This window comes from Canis lupus, chromosome 14 (genome assembly GCF_003254725.2).
Source record: "Canis lupus dingo isolate Sandy chromosome 14, ASM325472v2, whole genome shotgun sequence".
In the NCBI taxonomy this organism is placed as follows: Eukaryota; Metazoa; Chordata; class Mammalia; order Carnivora; family Canidae; genus Canis; species Canis lupus.
The window spans coordinates 36,731,707-36,756,238 of record NC_064256.1 but is presented as its reverse complement, the minus strand read 5'-3'; the positions used below and the strand labels follow the sequence as shown (position 1 = coordinate 36,756,238).

Genomic DNA, 24,532 nt, shown 5'->3' with positions numbered 1-24,532 from the left:
TATTACTCTTTCAATCTGAGGGCATAGGGAGATCAAAACATATCTGAGATTCTAAAAGAAACTCACCAGAGCTGGTGAATCCTGACCCCACCACATACACTATTCACAAGAGACCACAATTTCCATTCCTCTTACAATCTACTAACTTGATGGGATAGAATTAAGTATAAATAGAATTATACAAAAATTAGGCCCAGATAAAAATCTATCTAAAATTGTTGAAGAGGGCCCCCTGGGTGGCTCAGTCAGTTTAAGTGTCTGCCTTCGGCTTAGGTCATGATCCCAGGGTCCTGGGATTGAGCCTTAAGTCGGGATCCTTGCTCAGTGGAGAGTCTGCTTTTCCCTTTCTTTCTATCTCTGACCCCTACTTGTGCTCTCTCAAATAAATAAATCTTAAAAAAAATTGTTGAACAAAACTCAAATGGTGGCCCATGAGAGTCAAAATTGAAGGGGAACAAAATTGTGAGGGGAAAATGCCTTCTAGGTCTGAAAAATAGAAGTTCTTACCCTTTAAAAACTGTTATCTCTCTAAGAGAGTTTTATTTAACGTGAAGGACAGTCATGCTACTGATTTGTTAAGCTAAATAAATACTTAAGCATTTCTCCCCTTAATGGCTTTAGAAATGATTTTTTTTTTTTTTTTGTTAAAGATTTTTATTTATTTATTTCCAGAAAGAGAGAACACAAACAGGGGGAACAGCAGGCAGATGGAGAGGGAAAAGCAGGCTCTCTGCTGAGTAAGGAGCTCAATGTAGGTCCTGGGATCATGATCTGAGCCTAAGGCAGATGATTAACTGACTGAGCCACCCAAACAACCCGAAATGATTCCTTAAAAAAAAAAAATAGAGGCAAACCTTTAAAAGACAGTAAAGTGAGATAGAATGAAAATAGCACTTTATTCAGTGCACAATGACAGTTTTTTTCAGTTCCATTCATAATTAAAGTAAAAAAAAAAAACTTCTTGCTGAGTATTTCATATACTTTACTTAGAAAAAAATAATTGAATTTCAAATCCCCTAAAGTTATTATTGAAAGTTTATATCCCGTGTAAGTATATGTACGTATACATATATACGTATATATTTGAACCACTCAAAGCAATTTTATACAAACCACTCAAGACAATTTTAAGAGCTGTTCTTTTCTGTATTTAGAATCGTCCTTTCAAATATTTAGAAGTTCCATAGGTGGTGGCTTTAAAGGAATTTTTCCCAGAGTAAATTTCTTGGATTGAAATTGATCTAGTTCTTCTGTTGTTAGTTGATCCTTCGGTGTGAATAATACATTATCTGTTATGGTGCTGCCATTTGAGGTTGGGAGAGAGGTGGATATGCTACTATTTCCAAAGGTGTCGTTGGATGACTTGGAAAAAGCAGTGTGAGAATGTGAGCCTAGATTACCAAAATTAGCCACAGAACTGCCACTTCCAAAGGCTGGGGCCCCTGGAGCTCCAACAGAGCCTGTTGCCATGGAAGCTGGAAATCCTGAAAATCCAGGTGACCCAAAACCAGATGCTGCAGGACTTTTAAAAGAAAACGAAGCAGCAGATGTGACTGAAGATTTCCCAAATCCAAACGTTGGAACAGAAGTAGTGATGGCAGAACTGGCAGAGGATGCAGCTCCAAATGCTGGAGTATTCCCAAATAAAGAAGGACTTCCAGAAGAGGCAGAGGAAAACCCAGAGCTTGGTTTAAAACTAAAATTCTGAGCACTAGTACTGCTGCTATTTCCTGGAAAACCTACAAAAAAAAAAAAAAAAAAAAAGGAAAAGGAAAAAAATAAGCTACAATAGTCAGAAAATGTAGCCATATTAACCACCCCTCAGTTTTTTCTTATTTCTGCCATGTTTAAATGTGAGAAGCTTACTGAATGGAAGGAAAAGTGAAAATAAGAAGCTAGGACAAATCTACTAAACCTGTTGTTCTTTCTGCATACTGATCTCATTTGATTATCCTCACTGGATGGAGATAGCTTTCAGAAACCTCTGGGATTAGGAGGTGGACTTTCACTTTCTGCCTCAACCCCATATAAATCAGCTATGTCAATTATCAAAGAAGTTGACTCTTTCCTTAGTTATATTCTTTTAAGCAAATGTAGTCACTTCATGTCAGTTTCCTCCTGTATACACAAATAGAGTGATTCTCGAGGCCCTTCTAGCTTTCAACTAAGATGAATCTGATGAAATCCTACTCTAATAACTGACATCTTTAGTTTTCGGCTAAAATACTTCCTGAGTTGCCACTTTTATTTTCATACTTTTTATGACAGTACAAACTCCTCAGTCCTAATTTGCCTTTTTATTGGTCTCTGAGAACCACTATTTTTACCCCTGTATCTTAAACAATTTTTCTTTTAAACTAAAAAGAAAAAAAAGTGACATATTGTCACTTGAGACAAAACTATGCTGTTATACTCAGTGAAAAGGAGGTCCTCAGTGGTGCTGCTACATAGTAGCCATGTAGCTATAAACTTTTGAAAAACCATTTTCAAAATATACTTTGAAAGCCTGAGCCATGGGGTCTTTCAAAAATCATGCCGTCTGACCCCTATTTCACAGATGACTGATGAGCCAAATTCTTTGAAGCTACATTATGGAAGGTAGTAGAATCTGCAAGGATGATTTAAAATGCCACTTAAGGAGAGGGAGGAAGATGGCAGAGGAGTAGGAGACCTAGTTTTGTCTGGTCTCAGGAATTCAGCGAGATAGCTATCAAATCATCTGAACACCTGTGAACTCAACTGGAGAAAAGAACTGTTGCAATTCTACAAATAAAAAAAGCAACCACTTTCTGCAAGGTAGGAGGTGCGGAGAAGTAAATCCAAGGCACTATATCGGAAGATAAACTGCGGGAGGAGGGAGCCTCTGTAAGCCAGCCACCAGAAAGCCAGCTTTATCAATTTTGCAATATAGCTGGGGATCGCAAAATCGGAACTTTTAGAAGTCCGCCATGGTGAAGGATGTCCCCGTCTGAAAGGCACTCAGGTGGTGAAGTGGGACAGAATCCTAAGTTGGGGTAGTGTGGTCAGGATCCCCAGGGTCACAGGAAGATACAGGCACAGGGGTGCCTGAGTGGGGCAGAGTTCCCAAGCACTGGAGTAGGGAAGCTGGCTGCAAACAGCGAGCTCAGGAGTGGGCTTTCTGCTCAGTGTTGCCATAAACTAAGAACCAACCATGGCATGTTCAAGTGACTGCTCTTGCAGCAAGAGCCTAGCAAGGGGCAGACCTGTAGTGAGACTTTCCTTCCTCCTCACAGGGAGGTGCAGTGGGTATGTGCACTGCAGGAGTCAACAGGGTTTGGAGACTCAAAACAGTTGTGTGCCTGAGCAAAAAATGCTCAGTCACAGGCTGGGTGAGCACAGAGTGTGACAGAGACCAGGGAGATGGGAGTGACTGATTGATTGCTTTTTCCTGAGGGTATACTGAGGAGTGGGGCCCTGAGCTTTCCGGTCAAGATTAGAGATTGGGAGGCTGTCATTTTCATTGTCATCTTCTAAAGCAGTGTGGACAGACTTCATGGAACAAAAGCCCCATAGAACAATCTGGAGCAGATTACGTAGGCTGGCCCCCAGGCAAGGGCTGTGCAGTTCTGCCCAGGGCAAAGAAATCTGAGAATCAATGCAACAGGCCCCTAACCCAGAATTTCACCAAGAATATCTGGCTAAGACCAAGTTTACGGATCACACAGAACTGAGAAACTCCAGCTCTAGGGGAAAACAGTATATAGAATTCATGGTATTTTCTCATGATTTTTCAGTCTAATTTTTTTCTTTTTCCTTTTCCAATTTCTTATTCCATCAACTCTTAAAGTCTTTTTTAATTTTCATTTTTACAGTTACAACGTCTTCTTTCATTGTATTTAATTTTTTTACATATATGTTTTTCTTTCTTTACAATTTTGGGATCTAGTTTTCTAACAAAGAGACTAAAATACACTCGATATATTGTATTACTCTATTATGTTCAGTTGTTTGATTATATATTTTCTCTTTTTTTAAAATTTTCTTTTCGGTTTCAGGTCTCTTCTGATTTGTGTATACTTCTCTGGGGTCGTTGCTATTTTAGCATTTTGTTCTCTTATTCATCTACTCTATGGACAGAATGACAAGACAGAAAAACCTCAAAAAAGAGACAAGAGGCAGTACTGACTGCCAGGAACTTAATCGGTATGGATATAATAAGTAAGACATCAGAACTAGAGTTCAGAATAATGATTATAAAGATACTAGCTGGGCTTGAAAAAGGCACAGATGACACTAGAGAATCCCTTTCTGGAGAAATAAAAGAACTAAAATTTTACCCAGTTGAAATAAAAAAAAAATGAGATGTGTTAAAAAATGGAGACTCTAATTGCTATGATAAATGAGGCAGAGGAGAGAATTACTGATATTGAAAACAAAGTGATGGAGAATAAAGAAGCTGAGAAAAAGAGACAACTACCGGATCATGAGGGGAGAATATGAGGGATAAGTGATATTATAAAGCAAAACAGTATTAAAATAATTGGGATCCCAGAAGAAGAAAGAGAGAGGGAAGGTCAGAAGGTAAACTGGAGCAAATTATAGCTGAGAACTTCCCTAATCTGCAGGAAGGAAACAGGCATTCAAATTCAGGAGGCACAGAGAACCCTCCCTTAAAAATCAATAAAAATGGGTCAATTACCTTGAAATTTAATAGTGAAACCTGCAAATTTCAAAGACAAAGAGCAAATCCTGAAAACAACTGGGGACAAAAAGTCCTTAACCTATAAAGGTAGAAACATTAGACTGGCAGCAGACCTATCCACAGACCTATCTACCTGGCAGGCCAGAAAGGACTGGCATGATATATTCAGGGTGCTAAATGGGAAAAGTATGCAGCTGAGAATATTTTATCCAGCAAGGCTGTCATTCAGAATAGGAGGAGAGATAAAGAGCTTCCAGAACAAACAGAAATAAAATAATATGTGATTCCTAAACTAGTCCTGCAAAAAATATTAAAGGGGATCTTTTAAGCAAAGAGAGAGCCCCAAAATAACAAAGACCAGAAAGGTAAAGAGACAATATATAGAAGCAGTGACTTTATAGGTAACATAATGACATTAAATTCATATTTTTCAATAGTTACTCTGAATGTAAATGGGCTAAATGCCCCAATTAGAAGACACAGGGTATCAGACTGGTTAAAAAGCAAGACCCATCCATATGCTTTCTGTAAGAGGCTCATTTTAGACCTAATGACACCTTGAGATTGAGAGTGAGGGGGTGGAAAACCATTTATTATTCTAATGGAAATCAAAAGAAAACTGAGGAAGCAATCCTTATTTCAGACAAATTAGAATATAAACTGAAGACTGTAATAAGAGATGAGGAAGGACACTATCCCATAATTAAGGGTCTATCCAACAAGATGATTTAAAAATTGTAAATATTTATGACTGTAACAGGGGAGTACCCATTTACATATAAACCAATTAATAACAAAATTAAAGAAACACATTGACAATAATGTAATAATAGTAGAGGACTTTAACGCCCCACTTACAGAAATGGACAGATCACCTAAGCAGAAGATCAACACAGAAACAAGGGCTTTGAATGACACACTGGACCAGATGGACTTTGCAGATATATTCAGAGCATTTTATCCTAAAGCAACAGAATACACATTCTTCTCAAGTGCACATGGAACATTCTCCAGAACAGATCACATCATGGGTCACAAATTAGGTCTCAACTGATACCAAAAGACTGAGATCATTCCCTACATATTTTCAGACCACAATACTTTAAAACTGGAAATCAATCAAAGAGGAAATTTGGAAAGAACTCAAATACATGGAAGTTAAAGAGCATTCTACTAAAGAATGAATGAGTCAACCAGGAAATTAAAGAAGAATTAACAAAATTCATGGAAACAAATGAAAATGAAAACACAACTGCTCAAAGCCTTTGGGATGCAGAAAAGGTGGTCCTAAAAGGGAAGTACATGGCAATACAAGCCTTCTCAAGAAACAAGAAAGGTCTCAAATATACAACCTAATCTTACACCTAAGTGAGCTGGAAAAAGAACAGCAAATAAAGCCTAAAGAAGAGAATTAATAAATCCTGAAGCAGAAATCAATGAAACAGAAACCAAAAGAACAGTAGAACAGATCAATGAAACTGGAATCTAGTTCTTTGAAAGAGTAAGATCGATAAGCCTCTGGCCAGATTTATCAAAAAAAAAAAAAAAAAAAAGAGAGAGAGAGAGAGAGAGAGAAAGAAAAAGTGAGAGAGAAGAGCCAAATAGATAAAATCATGAGCGAAAGAGGAGAGATCACAACCAACATCAAAGAAATACAATTATAAGAACATATTATATGAGCAACTATATGCCAAAAATCTGGCAATCTGGAAGAAATGAATATATTACTAGAAACACATAAACTACCAAAACCGAAACAAGACGAAATAGAAAACCTGAACAGAGCCATAACCAGCAAGGAAATTGAAGCAGTAATAAAAAATCTCCCAACAAGAGTCTAGTTCCAGATGGCTTCCCAGGGGAATTTAAACAAACATTTAAAGAAGAATTAATACTTATTCTTCTGAAGCTGTTTCAAAAAATAGAAATGGAAGGAAAACTTCCAAACTCTTTCTATAAGGCCAGCATTACCTTGATACCAAAACCAGACAAACACTCCACCAAAAAGGTGAATTACAGACCAATATTCCTGATGAACATGGATACAAAAATTCTCACCAAGATACAAGCCAATAGGATCCAACAGTACATTAAAGGGATTATTCACCACGACCAAGTGGGATTTATCATACACTGTAGGGATAGAGGGAACATACTTCAATATCATAAAACCCATATATGAAAAGCCCACAGCAAATATCATTCTTGATGGGGAAAAACTGAGAACTTTTCCCCTAAGGTTAGGAACATGGCAGGGATGTCCACTATGACCCTGTTGTTCAACATTGTAACAGAAATCCTAGCCTCAGCAATCAGACAACAAAAAGAAATAAAAGGCATCTGAATAGGCAAAGAAGTAGTCAAATTCTCACTCTTCACAAATGACTTGAAAGTCTATGTGGAAAGCCCAAAAGATCCACCCTAAAATTGCTAGAACTCATACAGGAATTCAGCAAAGTGGCAGGATATAAAATCAATGCACAGAAATAAGTTGCATCTCTACACACTAACAATGAGACAGAAGAAAGAGAAATCAAGGAGCTGATTCCATTTATAATTGCACCAAAACCCATGAGATACCTAGGAAAAGAACTAACCAAGGAGGCAAAAGATCTGTACTCAGAAAACTGTAGGACAATCATGAAAGAAATTGAGGAAGACACAAAGAAATGGAAAAATGTTCCATACTCACGGATTGGAAGAACAAATATTGTTATAATGTTTATGCTTCCTAGAGCAATCTATACCTTCAATGCAATCCCTATTAAAATACCATAACTTTTCTTCACAGAGCTAGAACAAATAATCCTAAAATGTGTATGGAACTAGAAAAGACCCTGAAGGAATGTTGGAAAAGAAAACCAAAGCTGGTGACATCATATCCTGGACTTCAAGCTCTATTACAACACTGTAATCATCAAGACAGTACGGTACTGGCACACAGAAACAGATACATAGATCAATGGAATAGAAGAGAGAAAACTAAGAAATGGACACTCAAATCTATGGTCAACTAATCTTTGACAAAGCAGAAAGGAATTTCCAATGGAAAAAAAGACAGTCTCTTCAACAAATGGTGTTGGGAAACTTGGACAGCCACATGGAGAAGAAAAAAACTGGACCACTTTCATAAGTCATACACAAAAATAAAATAAAAAGGGATTAAAGATTAAATGTGATATAGGAATTCATCAAAGTCCTAGGAATCCATCAAAATCCAACCTCTTTGACCTCGGCCACAACAACTTCTTGCTAGACAAGTCTCCAAAGGCAAGAGAATCAAAGGCAGAAATGAACTATTGGGACTTCACTAAGATAAAAAAAAGTTTTGCAGGGCACCTGGGTGGCTCAGTGGTTGAGCATTTGACTTTGGCTCAGGTGGTGATCCTAGGGGCCTGGGGTCGAATCCCATAACAGGCTCCCTGTGGGTCCGGGTAGCCTGCTTCTCCCTCTGCCTATGTCTCTGCCCCTCTCTCTGTATCTTTCATGAATAAATAAGTAAAATTAAAAAAAAAAAAAAAGGTTAAAAAAGTTTGCACAGCAAAGGAAATAAATAGTTGACAAAACCAAAACACAACTGAGAGAATGAGAGAAGATATTTGCATACATCTTATCAGATAAAGGGTTAGTATCCAAGATCTATAAAGAGCTTTCCAAATTTAGCACCCAAAGAACAAATAATCCAATCAAGAAATGGGCAGAAGACATGAAAAGACATTTCTCCAAAAAAGACACACAAATGGCCAACAGACACATGAAAAATGCTAAACATCACTCAGCATCAGAGAAATACAAATCAAAACCACAATGAGATACCACCTCACACCAGTCAGAATGGCTAAAATGAACAAGTCAGAAAATGACAGATGTTGGCCAGGATGCAGAGAAGAGGAACCCTCTTACAATGTTGGTGGGGAATGCAAACTGGTACAGCCACTCTGGAAAACAGTATGGAAGTTCCTCAAAAAATTGAAAACAGAGCTACTCTATAACCCAGCAATTGTGCTACTAGGTATTTACCCCAAAGATATAAATGCAGTGATCTGAAGGGGCACCTGCACCCCAATGTTTATAGCAGCAATGTCCACAATAGCCAAACTATGGAGAGAGCCCAGACATCCACGAATAGATAAATAGATAGAAGATGTGGTATATATATACACACAATGGAATACTGAAATCTTGCCATTTGCAACAACATGGATGGAACTAGAAGGTGAAATTAGTCAATCAGAGAAAGACAATTACATGATCTCACTCATATGTGGGATTTAAGAAACCAAACAGAGGATCATAGGAGGAGAGAGGGAAAAATAAAACAAGACAAAATCAGAGAGGGAGACAAATCATAAGAGACTCTTAATCATAGGAAACAAACTGAACGCTGCTAGAGGGGAAGCAAGGATGGGGTAACTAAGGAGGGCATGTGATGTTATGAGTACTGGATGTTATACAAAGACTTATGAATCACTGAACTCTACTTCTGAAACTAATAAAACACTGTATGTTAATTAAATGAATTTAAATTTTAAAAATAAATAAAATTATAAAATAAAATGCCACTCAACCTTCATACTTTATGTTTATGATCTAAAACTTAAAAATCCTATGTTTCTAAAATTAATGAATCTTGCATTACTTTATCATTTACCTGGTGATCCAAATGTTACTGCTTGTGTACTGCTGAATCCAAATGCAGGTGCTGCTTGATTTATTCCATCCTTTAGATCTGAGAGCTATCAAAAAAAAAAAAAAGTGGGCAAATAATAAAGTAATTGATGAGTAGTTCTCAGTTACCTTTTCTTTTTCTTTTTTTTTTTTTTCAGTTACCTTTTCTATACACTTTACAGCCAAATTCAATTTTAAAAATGAAAAAAAATAAAAATGAACACTTAAAAATATGTTTAACATAGAAAAGTGCTCACAATATGAATATGCATAGAAAAAAATGGACAAATCTCAATGAAGTAAGAGCAACTGGCTGATGAATTATGGGTGATTTTATTTATGCTTCTAAAATATTTTCTAAATTTCTTCAATGAGTATATATTAAAATCAGAAAAAATATTTTTGTAACTTCTTTTCTTTCTCTCTCTCTCTTCTTTTTTTTTTCTTTCTCTCTCTCTCTCTCTTTTCTTTTCTTTCTTTCTTTCTTTCTTTCATTCATTCATTCAAGATTTTATTTATTTATTCATGAGATACACACAGAGAGAGATAGAGAGGCAGAGACACAGGCAGAGGGAGAAGCAGACTCCATGCAGGGAACCTGACACGGGACTTGATCCTGGGTCTCCAGGATCATGCTCTGGGCTGAAGGTGGCACTAGACCGCTGAGCCACTCAGGCTGCCCACTGTAATACATTTCAATGTCTATAGGTTGATTACCAAGAAATCTAGAATTCAGGTAAAGGGCCTTTAGAGACTACCCACTCTGCTTAGTCTAATACTTGAACTGAAGCTGATTCACAATTACATTATTAAAAGCTTACTATTAAAATTAAACATTTCCTATTTCCTGAGAATACTTTCTGTTTTTGCTATTTTCTACTCTAGAAATGTTTTTCATCTCTGCATACTGAAATCCTAATCTCCCTTTCAAGGAACTTTTCCTTTACTCCTTATCTCCAAGAATCTTTTCCTAATCAACTCAAAACAAATATGATTTCTCTCATTTGGAAACCTTAAAAGCATTTTTCAAAAATCAATTTCATTGAGGCATAGTTTATATGCAATAAAATGCATCCATGTAAAATTTATATATATATATTATTTAAAACATATACATATAAATTTTGATGAGTTTTGACAAACTTATAGCCACCGCCACAATCAAGATTTAAAATACTTCTATCACCCCCTAAAAACTCCCTTGTGTTCTTTTTCAGTCAAAACTCTCCAAATCCCTGGGCATAGGGAACCACTCATCCTTTTCTGTCACTATAGATGAGGATTATTTTCTTTTTTTTCCTAAAGATTTTAAAAATTTATTTATTGGAGAGAGAGAAAGAGACTAAGCAGGAGGGAGAAAGAGAGAATTTGAAGCCAACTCTGCATTGAGGGTAGAGTTGCTTCTCAAACTCAGGGCTCCTGAGATCAGGACTTAGGCCGAAATCAAGAGTCGGATGCTTAACTGACTGAGCTACCCAGGCACCCTGATGAGGTTTTTCTTTAGTTTTCTCTCCTTCAGTGTAATATTCATTGATGGGTATATAGATAAACATATTATACACAAACACTGAATTAAAAGAACAAAGAATGAACTATTGATATATGCTAAACTCACTGTAGGTGGACTAAGATAAGATCCTCACCTATGGAGGGTCCCCTAGAAAGCTGGCAAAGAGCAAAGAACTTCTAACCCCAAGGGAAGTTCTGCAGTTCTTTGGACTCAGTTACCCCTTCTACATTAGCAGTAGGGATGGTGGGCCACCTCTCACATGGGGAGAGAATACTTCCAAGAAGTCCTACTAAATTTAAATGGCATTATAACAACTAAATGGTGAAGAAATTAGCTTTCCCAAGAGTCTGTCTAGAAAGTACATACTTAAGGCGTGGAATGCTGGAACGGTCACCCAGTCATTTACTAAGTTAGGCAGCTACAACTCTCATAGCCTTTTCAGAAAGTAGAAACATAAATCGCCTGGGAAACTGTAAATTTATCTTATTTCAAAATAAGGTTCTTAAGAAATTTTTATGGGAATAGAAACATCATAATTTTATTGACAGAGATAATACAGTCAGAGATAATATCTTTGGAAACAGGTAGGTATATATCTACTAAAAGTATTTCTGTATAAGTCAGGGAACATATGGTGAGTGTTTTCCAGTCATAAAAGTATACATTAGTCTAAACTTATATTCAGATCATTTTTCATAGCAATTTCTTTGTAAATGTTGATAATCTGGTATTCTTGAATTTATGTGATATTTTCAAAACTAGACCACCAAAGTAAAAAACTTTACCCTAAGAATCATTTTAGGAAAGCAAAGTTATCTGAGCTTTTCTGACTAAGGAACAGAGAGAAAGCAATTCTAGGGCTGTGACTTTAAATGATGATAGTCTTGAGAATGTGTGTATCATAATTCTTGACAGAGAATTTTAGCCTTGCTTTCCAAATCCAAAGTGAAATTCTCTGCAAAAAAAAGCAATAGATAAGATACTTCCCACAGAAAATTCTTCAATACTCACCAAAGCTATATTAGCTGATGTATTCAGACTTTTCAGTTCATTTATTCTGTTTCTCCATTGATTTACTAACTGTTGGAGGGAATTCAGCTGAAGAGAGAAGACAGAAAAATAACGAGTCAATATTGAGTGTTTAGAAGTTTGTTTCTCCAACTTTATGTCTTTATTTGCTCAAATCACAAAAAGCTGATGAAACATTTTTATGGCCCATAACTTATACATAATTTGTCCAAGATGTTCCAGCTGTAGTTCCCTCCCTGTTCTCCAACTCCTTGTGTCACCTGGTTCAGAACCTCAAGTATGTGAAAGCACAGAGAGTTTTATCTGGATGGGAGGCAAACATGTATACTAGTTGAAATGCTTGATCATGACTGTAGAAAACACAAAAATACAGTTGATGTTATTTCCTTTAAGCACCAAACTTATTCAAGCCCAACTTTTTTATTTTTTGACATCTGATATGTGAGAATGTTAATCTGTACAAACAGATTGTGTCCTATTTCACTTTGTTTTTCTAGAATTCATCATGGTGTCTGTCGGCACCTAAGAGATGTTCCATAAATATCAAATGATGAAATGAAAGAGTCTGACTTCTAGGACTGATTGCTGGATAATTTGTAATAAAAATATGACATTCCTACTTGTATAGTCAAAATATACTATTACCATTTTAGATAACCAACCAATTTCAAAGAAATTAATTTAGAAAATAAAAATAGCCTTGTCTTGAGAAAAATTATAGACCTCATCCACTCTGCCAACATACAAGCAAGCCACTACAAACAGAGAAGACAGTAATTAACAGCTAATCTGGTATCAAGGTAGATGAATAGGAAACAAACTTACATAACTCTGTAAGTTATTGCTGGTTAAGAAGTTATGGTATTCAAGCCTCAACTCCTCTGGTGAAATGTCTGTAAAACCTGAAGTGAGGAATCAATTGGAATCTTTAAAATAAATGTCAATACTTTTAATAGTAAAGCTAGAAGTGCTAGACAAAATATGATGTTGATCATAAGAAAATTTTCATTATCATAAAGAAAAATTTCAAAGCCTATATTCTAATGTTTAATAAAGTATAAAATTAGAATAAAATATGGTTGGATATTTGATCTTCAAAGGGGGAAATTTTCTAAAGATAAATGGAGTGGAAGGAATGACAAAGAAAAAGAGTTGACTACATATACATTCAAGCTTCTTGTTTAATAAATATTCTGTATGCCAGAAACTGTAATAACCAAAATTAAAAGACAAATGGTAAACTGAGAAAACTGTAACTGCAACATATATGACAGGAGAAGAGCTAATGTCAATGTATAAATAGTACTTACAATCAATAAGAAAAATAAGTTAATATGGGCAAAGATAATAAACATCCAACTCAAAAAAATTCAAAGAGACAGCAAATAAATCAAATAAAAAAGGTGAATTTAAAAATCAACTAAAAATGGAGATAAAATGCTTTACTTAATGGCAAAAATTAAAAATGGATGGTATTTATCGTTATGAAGGGTGTGGTAAAATGGATACTCTCCTAAACTGTCGTTAAGGAATCAAAAAGGTACTTTTCTGGAGGAAAATTGTCATTAAGCGTCAGATGCCTAAAATATGTTCATACTTTCTGTCCTTAATAAAATTTCTAGATTTAACCTCCAGAAATATAGACGTATAAACAAAGAGTTTAATGTATGAAAATGTTCATTCTAGCATTTTTAGTAGTAGAGACAAACTGAAAACAACAAAGTATAATACAAAACTAGATTATGATCCTAATTATATGTATTTTATATATATATACAGAAAATATGATTATACTTATTTTTGAAAGAAATAACTCTAAAATGTTATTGTTTCCTCTGTGATCAGGTGATCTTTGTTTTATTTACATATTTCTGTGTTTTTCAAGTTTTCTATAGTAACAGCTGTAAATTTATAATTAGAAAAACTTTTTAAGAAAGGAAAAACAATGTTCAGGATATTTTCTACAGAGAATTACTTGTAACCCAGATATCATTAACTCTATGGACATCTACACCCCAGTGGGGTGTAAAGAAAAAGACTAAACTTTCAAATTAGAACTTTGGATTCCTCAACACTTTGTCTTTATACCATCTTGATTAACCGTTCAGGCCAAAAAACCTAGGAATCCTCCAACATTTCTCTTTCCTCACATCTAATTAGTCAGCATCCTGCCGGTTCTAACTCTAAAACAGAACACGGATTTGACCAATTCTGTCTCCTCTGCTAGTAACTATAACCCTGTCAGTCACCAGCATTTGTCTCCTAACTCATCTCCTTGTCTCTATTTTGCTTCTTAGGCCCTACCACTCCCTACAGACCGTTTCTTTTCATACAACAGCCTGAGTGAGTTTTTTCTAATCAGATCATATCCTTCTCCTGCTTACAGCTCCACATGGCTGCTCAGTACAATTAGGTCCAACATGACCTGGCTCCTGGCTAACTCCATGGCTTTACGTCTAGGACTCTTTCCCTTGTTCACTCTCCTCCAGGGTTTCAGGCCTCACTAATCCTCAAACTTGCCAACCTTATTCCTACAAGGGCCTATGCATTAGCTATTCCTATTGCCAGGAATGTTTTACCCAAATATTCCCAAAAGTGACACCTTCTTTTCACTTAGGACTCAACTTTAATAGCTTCCTAAGAATGGAAAACCACTCTAACTAAAGGAATAATATCCCTCTAGTTACTTTCTCCTTCTTCCAGTTGTTCCTCATCTGAAATCACAGGACATGGAAAATTATGTGACTATGTTCTCAATTCTCTCAAGGGTGGTACAAAAGCAGTATCATTTTAGATGCATAGGAAATTGGTATCTAAGGACAGTAGTTCTCCAACTTTTTTTGGCCCAAGACCCATCTATATTCTTAAAAATCATTAAACAGTCCCAAAGAACTTTTGTTTACATAGGTTATATACATCAATATTTGCCATATTTAAAATGAAAAAGAAGAAATATAGACCATATGTATTAATTCACATAAAAATAAGAAACCAGGGGTGCCTTGGTGGTATAGTCAGTTGAACATCCAACTCTTGGTTTCAGCCTAGCTTGTGAGCTCAGGGTTGTGGGATCGAGCTCGATGTCGGGCTCCGTGCTCAGCTTGTAGTCTACTTGAAATTCTCTCTCTCCCTCTCCCTCTGCCCTTCCCCCTGCATGTACTCTCTCTAATAAATAAATATATCTTAAAAAAGAAACCAATTACATATCAACATAAATAGCCTATTTTTAAAGCAAAAAATAAACATTTAGTAAGATGAATAGCAATGTCTTATGTTCGTAGTATTTTTAAACATACCTTTATTTAAAAATATTTTATTGCTAAAAATCTTGACCCTCTTCTGAACTTTCAGTGGGTCACTGGCTTTTTGCTGACTGAGGGACTGTAAATTTTTTAACACTTGACTTTAAGAGAAGATTGCTGGATTAAATCTGCTTCTACATTCAATCTGTTGCAATATATTGCCTGGTTAAAATATATGAAGACAATCTGTTCTAACATAGATAAGTAGCTAGAAATAGAAGACTTTAATAGCTTTTTCAGATAATTGTCGATATTCTTCTCTGACACTACCCCAAAACTTGACAGGTTGTAATTCCTTAAAAATTAGCTAGAATGCAAACTTGAACCATACTAATTAACTTTCTGCACTATTATATTAAATCCAGTGGTTTATCTTGCACTTAGAATGGATTTTCAACCATGCATAATTTTACAATATCATACACTGGTCATTTGGAAAATACTGGTCCATTGAGTCACCTAGAACTTCTAAAAGCTGACATGTGCCATCTTACAACATAAAAAACTCATATTTGTTAATATCACTATCCATCTCATCAGAAGAGACTTTAAAAATATTAAGAAGTCATTAAGCTTACAGTGGCAGAAAACAGTTTTCTATCTAATTTTCACTAGAAAGTTCAAATTTTGTCACTGGCAATAGTCAGTTGTTTTCTTTGAAGTGATAGACTCACTTCATTAGTTTAAAAAAAAAATGTTGCCAAGTACCTTTCAAGTAAAAAAATATGAAAAAAGTGGCTAGTTCAGTTTACAATCCATATAACTTCAGTGTCTTCTCTAAAAATAACCATCATATGTGAGTTTGTGGCAGAAGCACTTTATGTGCACTTCTCATTTTTTTTTAAAGATTTTATTTATTTAACAAAAAAAAAAAGATTTTATTTATTTATTCATGAGAGACAGAGAGACAGAGACATAGGCAAAGGGAGAAGCAGGCTCCCTGCAGGGAGCCCCATGTGGGGCTTGATCCTGGGACTCCAGGATCATGTCCTGAGCTGAAGGCAGACACTCAACCACTGAGCCACCCAGGCAATCCTGTGTCCTTCCCATTTTGTCACAAAGATTAAAAAGGTATGCACTCAAGAGTCAAAATTAATAAAACAAGTATTTTTACCTCTTCATCAAAAATTTTAAGTGAAAATGCATTAAAAATTTTTTTTATTGGAGTGCCTGGCTGGCGTGATCCAGAAGAGCATGTGACTCTTGATTTGGGGTTATGAGTTTGAACCCCATATTGGCTGTAGAGATTATTTAAATAAAACTTAAAAAAAATTTTTGTATTGACTATTCTAGTCTGCTAGTACAGTGTGTTGCCTCTGCCTTGATTCATGCTAAAACACAAGTTTTACTCATGAATGCCTTTGCACAAACAGTGCAAATGTCATCAGAGTGACATTTATAATGTCTTAGTACTATTATGAAAATATGAATTTGTATAGTTTTTAAAAGGGTCTCAAGGATAGGGTTGCCAGGTTGAGCAAATAATAATACAGGTTGCCCAGTGAAATTTGAATTTCAGATATACAACAAATAACTTTTTAGTAGAAGTATGTCCCAAATATTATATGGAACATTCAAATACTAAAAACATTATTTTTTAGAGGAGCCTGGGAAGTTCAGTTGGTTAAGCATCCAAATCTTGGTTTCAGCTTAGGTCATGATCTCACAGGTTGTGGGATCAAGCCCTACTTTGGGGTCCCCACTCAGCAGGGAGTCTGTTCCCCTCATCCTCTTCCTCTGCCCCTCCTCCAGCTTATGCAGACTCTCTCTCAAATAAATAAATAAATCTTAAAAAAAAAAAGGAAAACGTTACTGAAAATTATTTATTTGTATTATTTATTTTCTCCTTCTCTCAATTTTTTTTAAATTTTTATTTATTTATGATAGTCACAGAGAGAGAGAGAGAGAGAGAGAGAGGCAGAGACACAGGCAGAGGGAGAAGCAGGCTCCATGCACCGGGAGCCCAACGCGGGATTCGATCCTGGGTCTCCAGGATCGCGCCCTGGGCCAAAGGCAGGCGCCAAACCGCTCTGCCACCCAGGGATCCCTCTCCCTCTCTGAAGAACATAAGTTTTGTAAGGGAGGGACCTTGTCTGTCTTGCTCGTCACTATATCCTTAGATCTTAGAAAAGGGCCTGACACAAAAATTCTGTATTTTCTTGAACTGAGTGAATAAATAATGACTGGTGTGACATCACTGCTCACAGGGAATGAATAGGTAGAGCTGAGAGAGAGCAGGGATCCCAAAGTTCTGAGGGACTGCAAGGGCTCTCATTTGTTAGGTACCTGCTGTTTACTCAATAGGGCAGAGGCCCAGGACCACCTGAAGTGGGATTAGAAATGTGTGGCACTTTAGGTTTCAGTTCAGAAGGGGCTTAGGGACTAAGGACCAAAGAAAACGGGAAGGGAAAAGAGCATTCTAAAGAAATGCTATCTCTGTAGCCCAGCTAAATCTCTTTATCTTCACACATTATCTCTAGGATAGGTCTCAACATGCTTTATGAAAAATAACTATCTTTGGAAGAAAATATAAAGAAAGGGAAAACAGAATCAGGTAGCCGAGGCCTTAATGGCAAGTAGGATGTGAATCTTCTATTCACTCCAGGTAGCTAAGAGGTTCTGAAGTTGTACCTACAGGGAACCCAGAAAGCAGAGATTCTTTGGGCGCTTACCGAATGGGAATTGTGGTGGGTACTGATTTCAGTATTTTTTCATGAGAACCAGGTATCTTAAAAGAATTGTATCTTCTAATCTCTGTTTCTGAATTATGAAGTTCTGCCAGAATACTGGGATACTTTAAACAATGTCCAAACTCTCCTAACAGTGGCTAAGTTTGTGGTTAGTTTTTTTGGCACGATCTTGGTTTTAGAAAATAAGAGTTGTTAAGTGTATTTTAAAAACACAAAATTTCTCAATTACCTGAAATATTAGGTTTCTTTTTCATTGGTGAATAAACAGAAAACATCCACTGCCCTGATGATTCCCAAATTTCCATATCTTTTATAATTCCTTCCCTGGGGGAAAAAAAAAAAGAGCAAAGGATCTTTTTTATCTGCTTGTTAAAATGTATCGTTTACAATCTTCAATGACTAAAATTTTAAATTGTAGTAAGTATGTAATTTTAGTTTTTTAAAAATTATTTTTTAAAAAGTTTATCTGAGAAAGAGTGAGAGAGAAAGCACAAAAAAGGAGGGGCAGTGGGAGAGGGAGGAGCTGACTCCCCACTGAGCAGGGAGGTAGCCTGTGGGGCTTGGTCTCAGTACCCTGGGCGAAGCCACCCAGGTGCCTCCCCCACCCCTTTTTATTAAAAGATTTTATTTATTTTTATCGAGAGAGAGAGAGAGAGAGAGAGAGAGAGAGAGAGAGAGAGAGAGAGGAGGGAGGGAGGGAGGGAGGGAGAAGAGAGAGAGAGAGAGAGAAAGAGTACACATGCAAGGGTGGGGGAGGGCAGAGGGTGCAGCAGACTCCTCCGTGACACAGGGCTCAATCTCTGACCCTGAGCTCATGACCTGAGATAAAATCAAGGGTTGGATGCTTAACCGACTGAGCCACCAAGATGCCTCTAGATTTTTCCACTGTATTTTCTGAAGAGTATTCTTTAAAGCAGAATTTATGGAATAAGAACTCTATTTCATGATTTTAAATATTATAATATCAAAAGAGTTCATAGTTTCAGTTTTCCAGTAAACTAAACCATTAACATTTAGTCAGTGAGAACTATTAAACTATACATATTTTAAAGAACTATAATATTATAAAATATACAATACTAACTCCAATCTTTCTTTGTTCATTACCATAAACATCAATGATAATTTAACTGGAAAAAGACAGAAAGCACCATAAAATAGAGAACCATAAAATTTTTAAAGTGTGTAGGACTTTAGAGATCATTTTGTCCAATTCTCACTTTTGGAAAAGGGGAAAACAGACCCATGTCCATAGAGCTAATTTATTGGCAAAGCTGTGGTTAGATTTGACTCTAAATTAAATGTTCCCCTCCCCCATCCAGAATGCTACAGTTAATAAAACGATAGTTACCACAGAGGTACTGGATTAAAATCAGGATTTTTAGAACATTGAATATAGGAAGGAGGGCTTTGTTTGCTCTTTGACCTTTACAAAAAAATCAACTGTATATGGTACATGGCTCAAAATGTTTACCATTCATTCTAATTTATTAAGGGAAATAAAAGACTAGACTACATTTAAGTTCTGTCCCAGGAGCCAAGGCAACAGTTACAGAGAGAGAGCCAGGGACTATTTTGGCACCAGTCATACATTCTACCATTATTAAAAATGATAAGGAGGGAGGATCCCTGGGTGGCTCAGCGGTTTGGTGCCTGCCTTTGGCCCAGGGCGTGAGTCCCGCCTCGGGCTCCCTGCATGGAGCCTGCTTCTCCCTCTGCCTGTGTCTCTGTCTCTCTCATGAATAAATAATAAAATAAAATCTAAAAAAAGATAAGGAATCTGTGCCACAGTAATGAAGGAAATCAAATGAAACTTTTTTCAAGAAAGTAGTTGAAGTTTTAGGATGAAAAATACCAGATATTATAAGTGATCACCAAGAGTACAAATTGCTTTAAATTACCTATATTTTGTAAAGAACTAATTATTACAACAAACTTAAGCAGAACTACCTTAAAAGATATGCACAGTGTTGATAGTGTTATCAATGTTGATAGTGTTTAAAAAAATATTGATAGTGTTATCAATAGAAAAATGGAAAAAGCATAATTAGCCCTGAGAAGTCAATGTGCTGGTTTGGAAGGGTGACCTATTTTTAAGTGAAATGAAGTGTACTATGACATATGCAAAACAATGGTTCTCTCTGAGTGATAGGATCATGGGTACTTTTTCTTGTCTTTGCTTATTCTGATTTTTTAATAATGTATTACTTTTCTTAAAGAAAATATTGTAGGTATTTTTGAAAAAAGAGCACATGGGTAGTAATTTTTTCTAAAGACTTTCACTTACAGAAGTTTCTTTTCATCTTTCTGCCCATCAGAACTGGGTGAAGCAAATGGGTTCTGGGACAATCCAAACCCCCTGTTCCTGCTAGTTGAAGCTCCAGAATCGAAGGAACCAAAAGATGGCTTTTCTTGATCTCTGCTGCCCCCCCATGGTGTTGATTTGGAGAAGCTGGATGGCTGAATAACGCTGGAATATCTTTGGCTGGTGGTATTCCATCCACGTCTGTTACTACCTGAAAATAAACGATAAAATAATTTTATTGGCAACTTCTCTTTTAAGTCTCAAAAATTTTCATTATATTGTCTTATTATGTGCAGACATGATGCAAAGATTCAACAAGCACCATACTTCCACTCATTTTAAATCACAAAACTCTTCATTTTTGATTTATATAGTTACTTGTAACCAGCAAATCAAGTAATGGTCTAATGGTATTTTTTGTTTAACAAGATTGAGAGGACTGTAAACCCATCGAAAAATAATGATATATTACTAAGTTCAGTGATATAAGTTTATTAAGTAAACAACTGCTTGATAGTGGGTTTAGGATGTAACCTAAGTCATAAGCTCCTTCAGGATAAAAAGCTGTCTTTACCATTCTTTGCTTTCCCACTAGGCCCTATATAGCAGTAAAGGCTGAAAAATGGACAATGTATTAAAGAGTTGCTGGACATAAAAAATTAGATTCCACCCTCTGTCCTTGAATAGATGCTTAAATCTAGTTGATTCAATCTTCTCTCAGGGAAAACACTTACCCACCTATCTTTCATAGAGAGATTGTAATTTACACATGAATAAAATGCACTCAGTTCTTCTATTATGAGCAGATTCTAATATTTCATAATTATCACAATGAGCCAACAGGACTCTCTCCTCTCTATTTAAAAAAATCTTATCACTTAGACTACCTCATTTACTCATCACTCCCTAGTTGGGGCCAAGATAATTTGCCTTGTTTCTGACTAAATTAGGAGACACTCCATTAGATTATATTAAGAACTAGAATGATGGGAGATATACTCCTTCATGAAAGTTCATCTCCCAACTCTACAACTACCTAACAAGAAAACAGATCCCTCGTGTGAGGGTCAATGGTATTTTATTTTTCTTAAGTTCCAAATCCTTTGAAGAAATTCATAGCTTTTGGCCTTCACTGATTAATTATAGAACATTCGTTTCTGGGAGATAAATACTGTTTACTTGATGAGTTTTATCTATGCTTTCTTCATCCATCAATCCCATTCAATATTTATTTTCTAATTACTACGTCTAGAGTGAGTCTCTATAGAGTGCCAAGTATTAAGCAGCCCCTTCCCAGGAAATACACGCACAATGATCAGACCCCAAATCCTAAAAAAAGAAAAAAAAAATTTGCTTTGGAATATTTCACGAGGTGAAGTGTGGGTGATGCAAAAACGACTGTCTTTCAAGAAGAGGCATCGGAGGTGAAATCACACTGCAACATAGATTATGGGTCAGATGGACAATCCTGAAAGAGGGAAGGGAAGAGAGTGGGGTCAGCATCTTGTGACAACTTTAAGGACTTAAGCTTCGATCCTAAACAAAGAAAAACCTGACTGTTCATCTGACCTTTAAAACTTTGTATAAACAAACAAACAAACAAATAAAACCTTGTGTTGGTTTCATTTCTGGTTCCTCCTCTCCTTGAGCACAATCCTTCCGCATCATGCACAACTGGCTTAAATACTCCAAAACCTCTGACGATGACTCAGACCCAGCAGGTGGGTCCACACGGTCCTCCGACACCCCCTTCCCTCACAGCCCAGAGTTCTTAACTGGGGCAACACACTCTTCCGATTTTACCTTCAATGTTACGAGCACGTACATTCGCCAGAGCAAGAGCTTTGTAGCTGACATCACACGTTCAAAGGAGTCTGCGACTTCCCCAAAGCCAAGAATCCAGACTTTGGCCCCCAGCTGCGAGCCTCTCTCTCTCGGGAAAAGTTTCGTAAAAATTATACTTAGAGTGTCAAGGGTGAAGAAAAAAACAACAAGCACCCAGAAGGTGGGGTTTAGGTAAAGCGAGGCGGCGTCTGGGTCGACCTAGACCAGTTCTCCGGACCTTTACCACCCACAGACAAGGCAGTTACGACACGTACTTCCAACTTAGAAACTCATGGTTTCGCATTAGTACCAAAGGCCAAGACTCTGTCTTCATCCCCACGGCAGAAATCAGCGGGACGCCCACACAGCGGGTAGCGGCGCCGGGGAGAGCCTGCGCCGGGCCCGGGGGGCGGGGCCGAAGGCCGGACGACGCGGGCACGTCAGCGTCACTCGACTGCTGCGCCGCCGCCGCGCTGCGCCGAGCGGGCCCCACGCCGGACGCCCGTTCTCCGCCCGACGGCCCTGGCGCCAGGCCTTCCCCCGCTCCGCTAGCGGCGGCGGATGGAGGAGAACGTCACCTGAGGGCTGTTGCTGCCGTCCTCCGCCCGCACCCCCGGCGCCGGGATGTTCGTTCCAGCACCGGTCTCCAAAGCGGCACCGGCCTTGAAGGAAGAACTGACAAATGGTCATTGCGACGGCGTCGCCCACGGAACGGTCTTCTGTCAGCACCCTGAGCGGACGGAGAGCCCGAAGCAACCGAAGGTCCCTCCCCGCTGCCGTGACGTCATCTTCTCGCGCCCTTTCGTCTCTCTTGCCCGGCCCCGGGATGAGAGGCGTGGATTTTGCCCAATAGGGTTTGAGAAGAGCGGGGCGGCCCCTGCCCTCGGGTCGAGCTTGGGAAAGCTGAATGCTCCGAGAGTTAGCGTGGCTGCGGATTTCGAGGGCGGCTTGAGGGTGCGAGGTGATAGGGAAGCGAGTTAAGGGAACTGCGGTCTTCAGCGGGGACCTGGAGGGGAGGGATAGCTGTGGCTTGAGAGACCCGAGTTGTGTATTTCGTTTGCACCGTTGAGAAAGCAGAGATCTGCGCAGCCACTCATCAGGCGGGAAACAGGAAACACCGGTTAGAGGGCAAACGGAAAACTGTTTCCTTTAAGGGCAGACTGCAACTGAAAAGTATCCTCACAGCCCCACCTTTGGATGAACACTGCAATTCTTACGCTCTTAGAAAGCCAGTTCTTTAAGGGTCAGGTGCGCGCTGCTGTTTGAAATTGTATCAAAGAGAATGAAACATTCTCACTCTCGGCCGGAGGAACGAAGTCACTTGGACACCGGGAAGCAGCTTCGACTTGTGCCCAGGTGCAGAGCTTCCGATCAGGCGGCGTTCCTGAAGGGGGCATTCCTTATTTTTCTTGAATTGGTAATTTCCGAGGAAACACGGTCCTACCTCCACTTCTCAGTCCAGATCCGAGGTTGATGCCTTCACCCACAGCTCAGCTTTGCTTTGAGCTTATCATTTTACCTAAGCTCATGCCCACAAGTCTTCGTTGTCTTTTTTTTTTTTTTTCCTTTGTACGGTGAGACACCCTACGGGTTCTTCTGGTTCGCGGTCTCTGTGGTTTCCCAGAGGCAACAAATAGGACTTTGGTGGATCACAGGTTTGTTCCTGCTGGTTTAGGATGATTGGTCATTGTTCTTGCTCACATCTTCGGATTTTGGATACACTGGAATCCACAGGAGCACTGGGAATAACTGCTAAAATGTAAAGTTCTTATTTAAGTAATCTCTAAGCCCCAGGTGGGGCTGGAACTCCCCATCCTGAGATCCAGTTGCATGCCCTTCTGACTGAGCCAACCAAGGTGCCCTGACCTAGTTTATTAAAAAACGAAAACAGCCATGTGGGGCACCTGGCTGGCTCAGGCAGTAGAGCATGCAACTCTTGATCTCAGGGTGGTGAGTTCAGGATCCACGCTGGGTGTAGAACTTACTTAAGAAATTAAAAAAAAAAAATTCGCTTACTTTGAAACTTACTGAACATTTACAAATGCAGTATAAGAGACTATAATGCAGACATGATGCTCCATCACCCAAATACTTTTATTTCCTACGTAACCACAGTACAATCACCAAAATCAGGACGTTTGTATTGATACATTACTACTATCTGATCCTTGGATTGTCTTGCTTTGCCAAATGTCCCAGTGTCTTTAAAAAAAGGATCCAGTTTAGACTTATTGTTGCCTTACTCATACTTTTATTTAGCCTTACTCATATTTCTTTCTTTAGTCTCCTTCATTCTGGAACATTTCCTCAGTCTTTCCATGACACTCAAGACATTAACACTATTAAAGATCACAGCTGGGCAGCCCTGGTGGTGCAGCGGTTTGGCACCGCCTGCAGCCTGGGGTGTGATCCTGGAGACCCGGGATCAAGTCCCACGTCGGGCTCCCTGCATGGAGCCTGCTTCTCCCTCTCCCTGTGTCTCTGCCTCTGTGTGTGTCTATGAATAAACAAATAAAATCTTAAAAAAAAAAAGATCACAGC

General features: G+C 37.9%; 1 protein-coding gene across 4 annotated transcripts; it reads right to left on the bottom strand.

The window, feature by feature from the left end:
* Positions 1 to 877: 877 nt before the first annotated feature.
* On the bottom strand, positions 878 to 24,529 carry NUP42 (nucleoporin 42). Of its 4 annotated transcripts, none has more exons than XM_035698572.2 (7): positions 22,267 to 24,529; positions 20,150 to 20,378; positions 18,092 to 18,186; positions 12,696 to 12,772; positions 11,853 to 11,939; positions 9,315 to 9,399; positions 878 to 1,739 (listed from the first exon to the last, which is right to left on the bottom strand). In XM_035698572.2, the coding sequence occupies exons 3-7, from the start codon at positions 18,165 to 18,167 to the stop codon at positions 1,165 to 1,167; spliced, it is 900 nt and encodes a 299-aa protein (XP_035554465.1). In that variant the 5' UTR covers positions 18,168 to 18,186; positions 20,150 to 20,378; positions 22,267 to 24,529; the 3' UTR covers positions 878 to 1,164. The 4 variants fall into 4 exon arrangements, with proteins under 4 accessions (XP_035554465.1, XP_025320143.1, XP_035554466.1 ...); XM_025464358.3 differs by having other exon boundaries at positions 22,570 to 24,520; XM_035698573.2 differs by lacking the exon at positions 22,267 to 24,529 and adding an exon at positions 21,993 to 22,260.
* Positions 24,530 to 24,532: the final 3 nt, after the last annotated feature.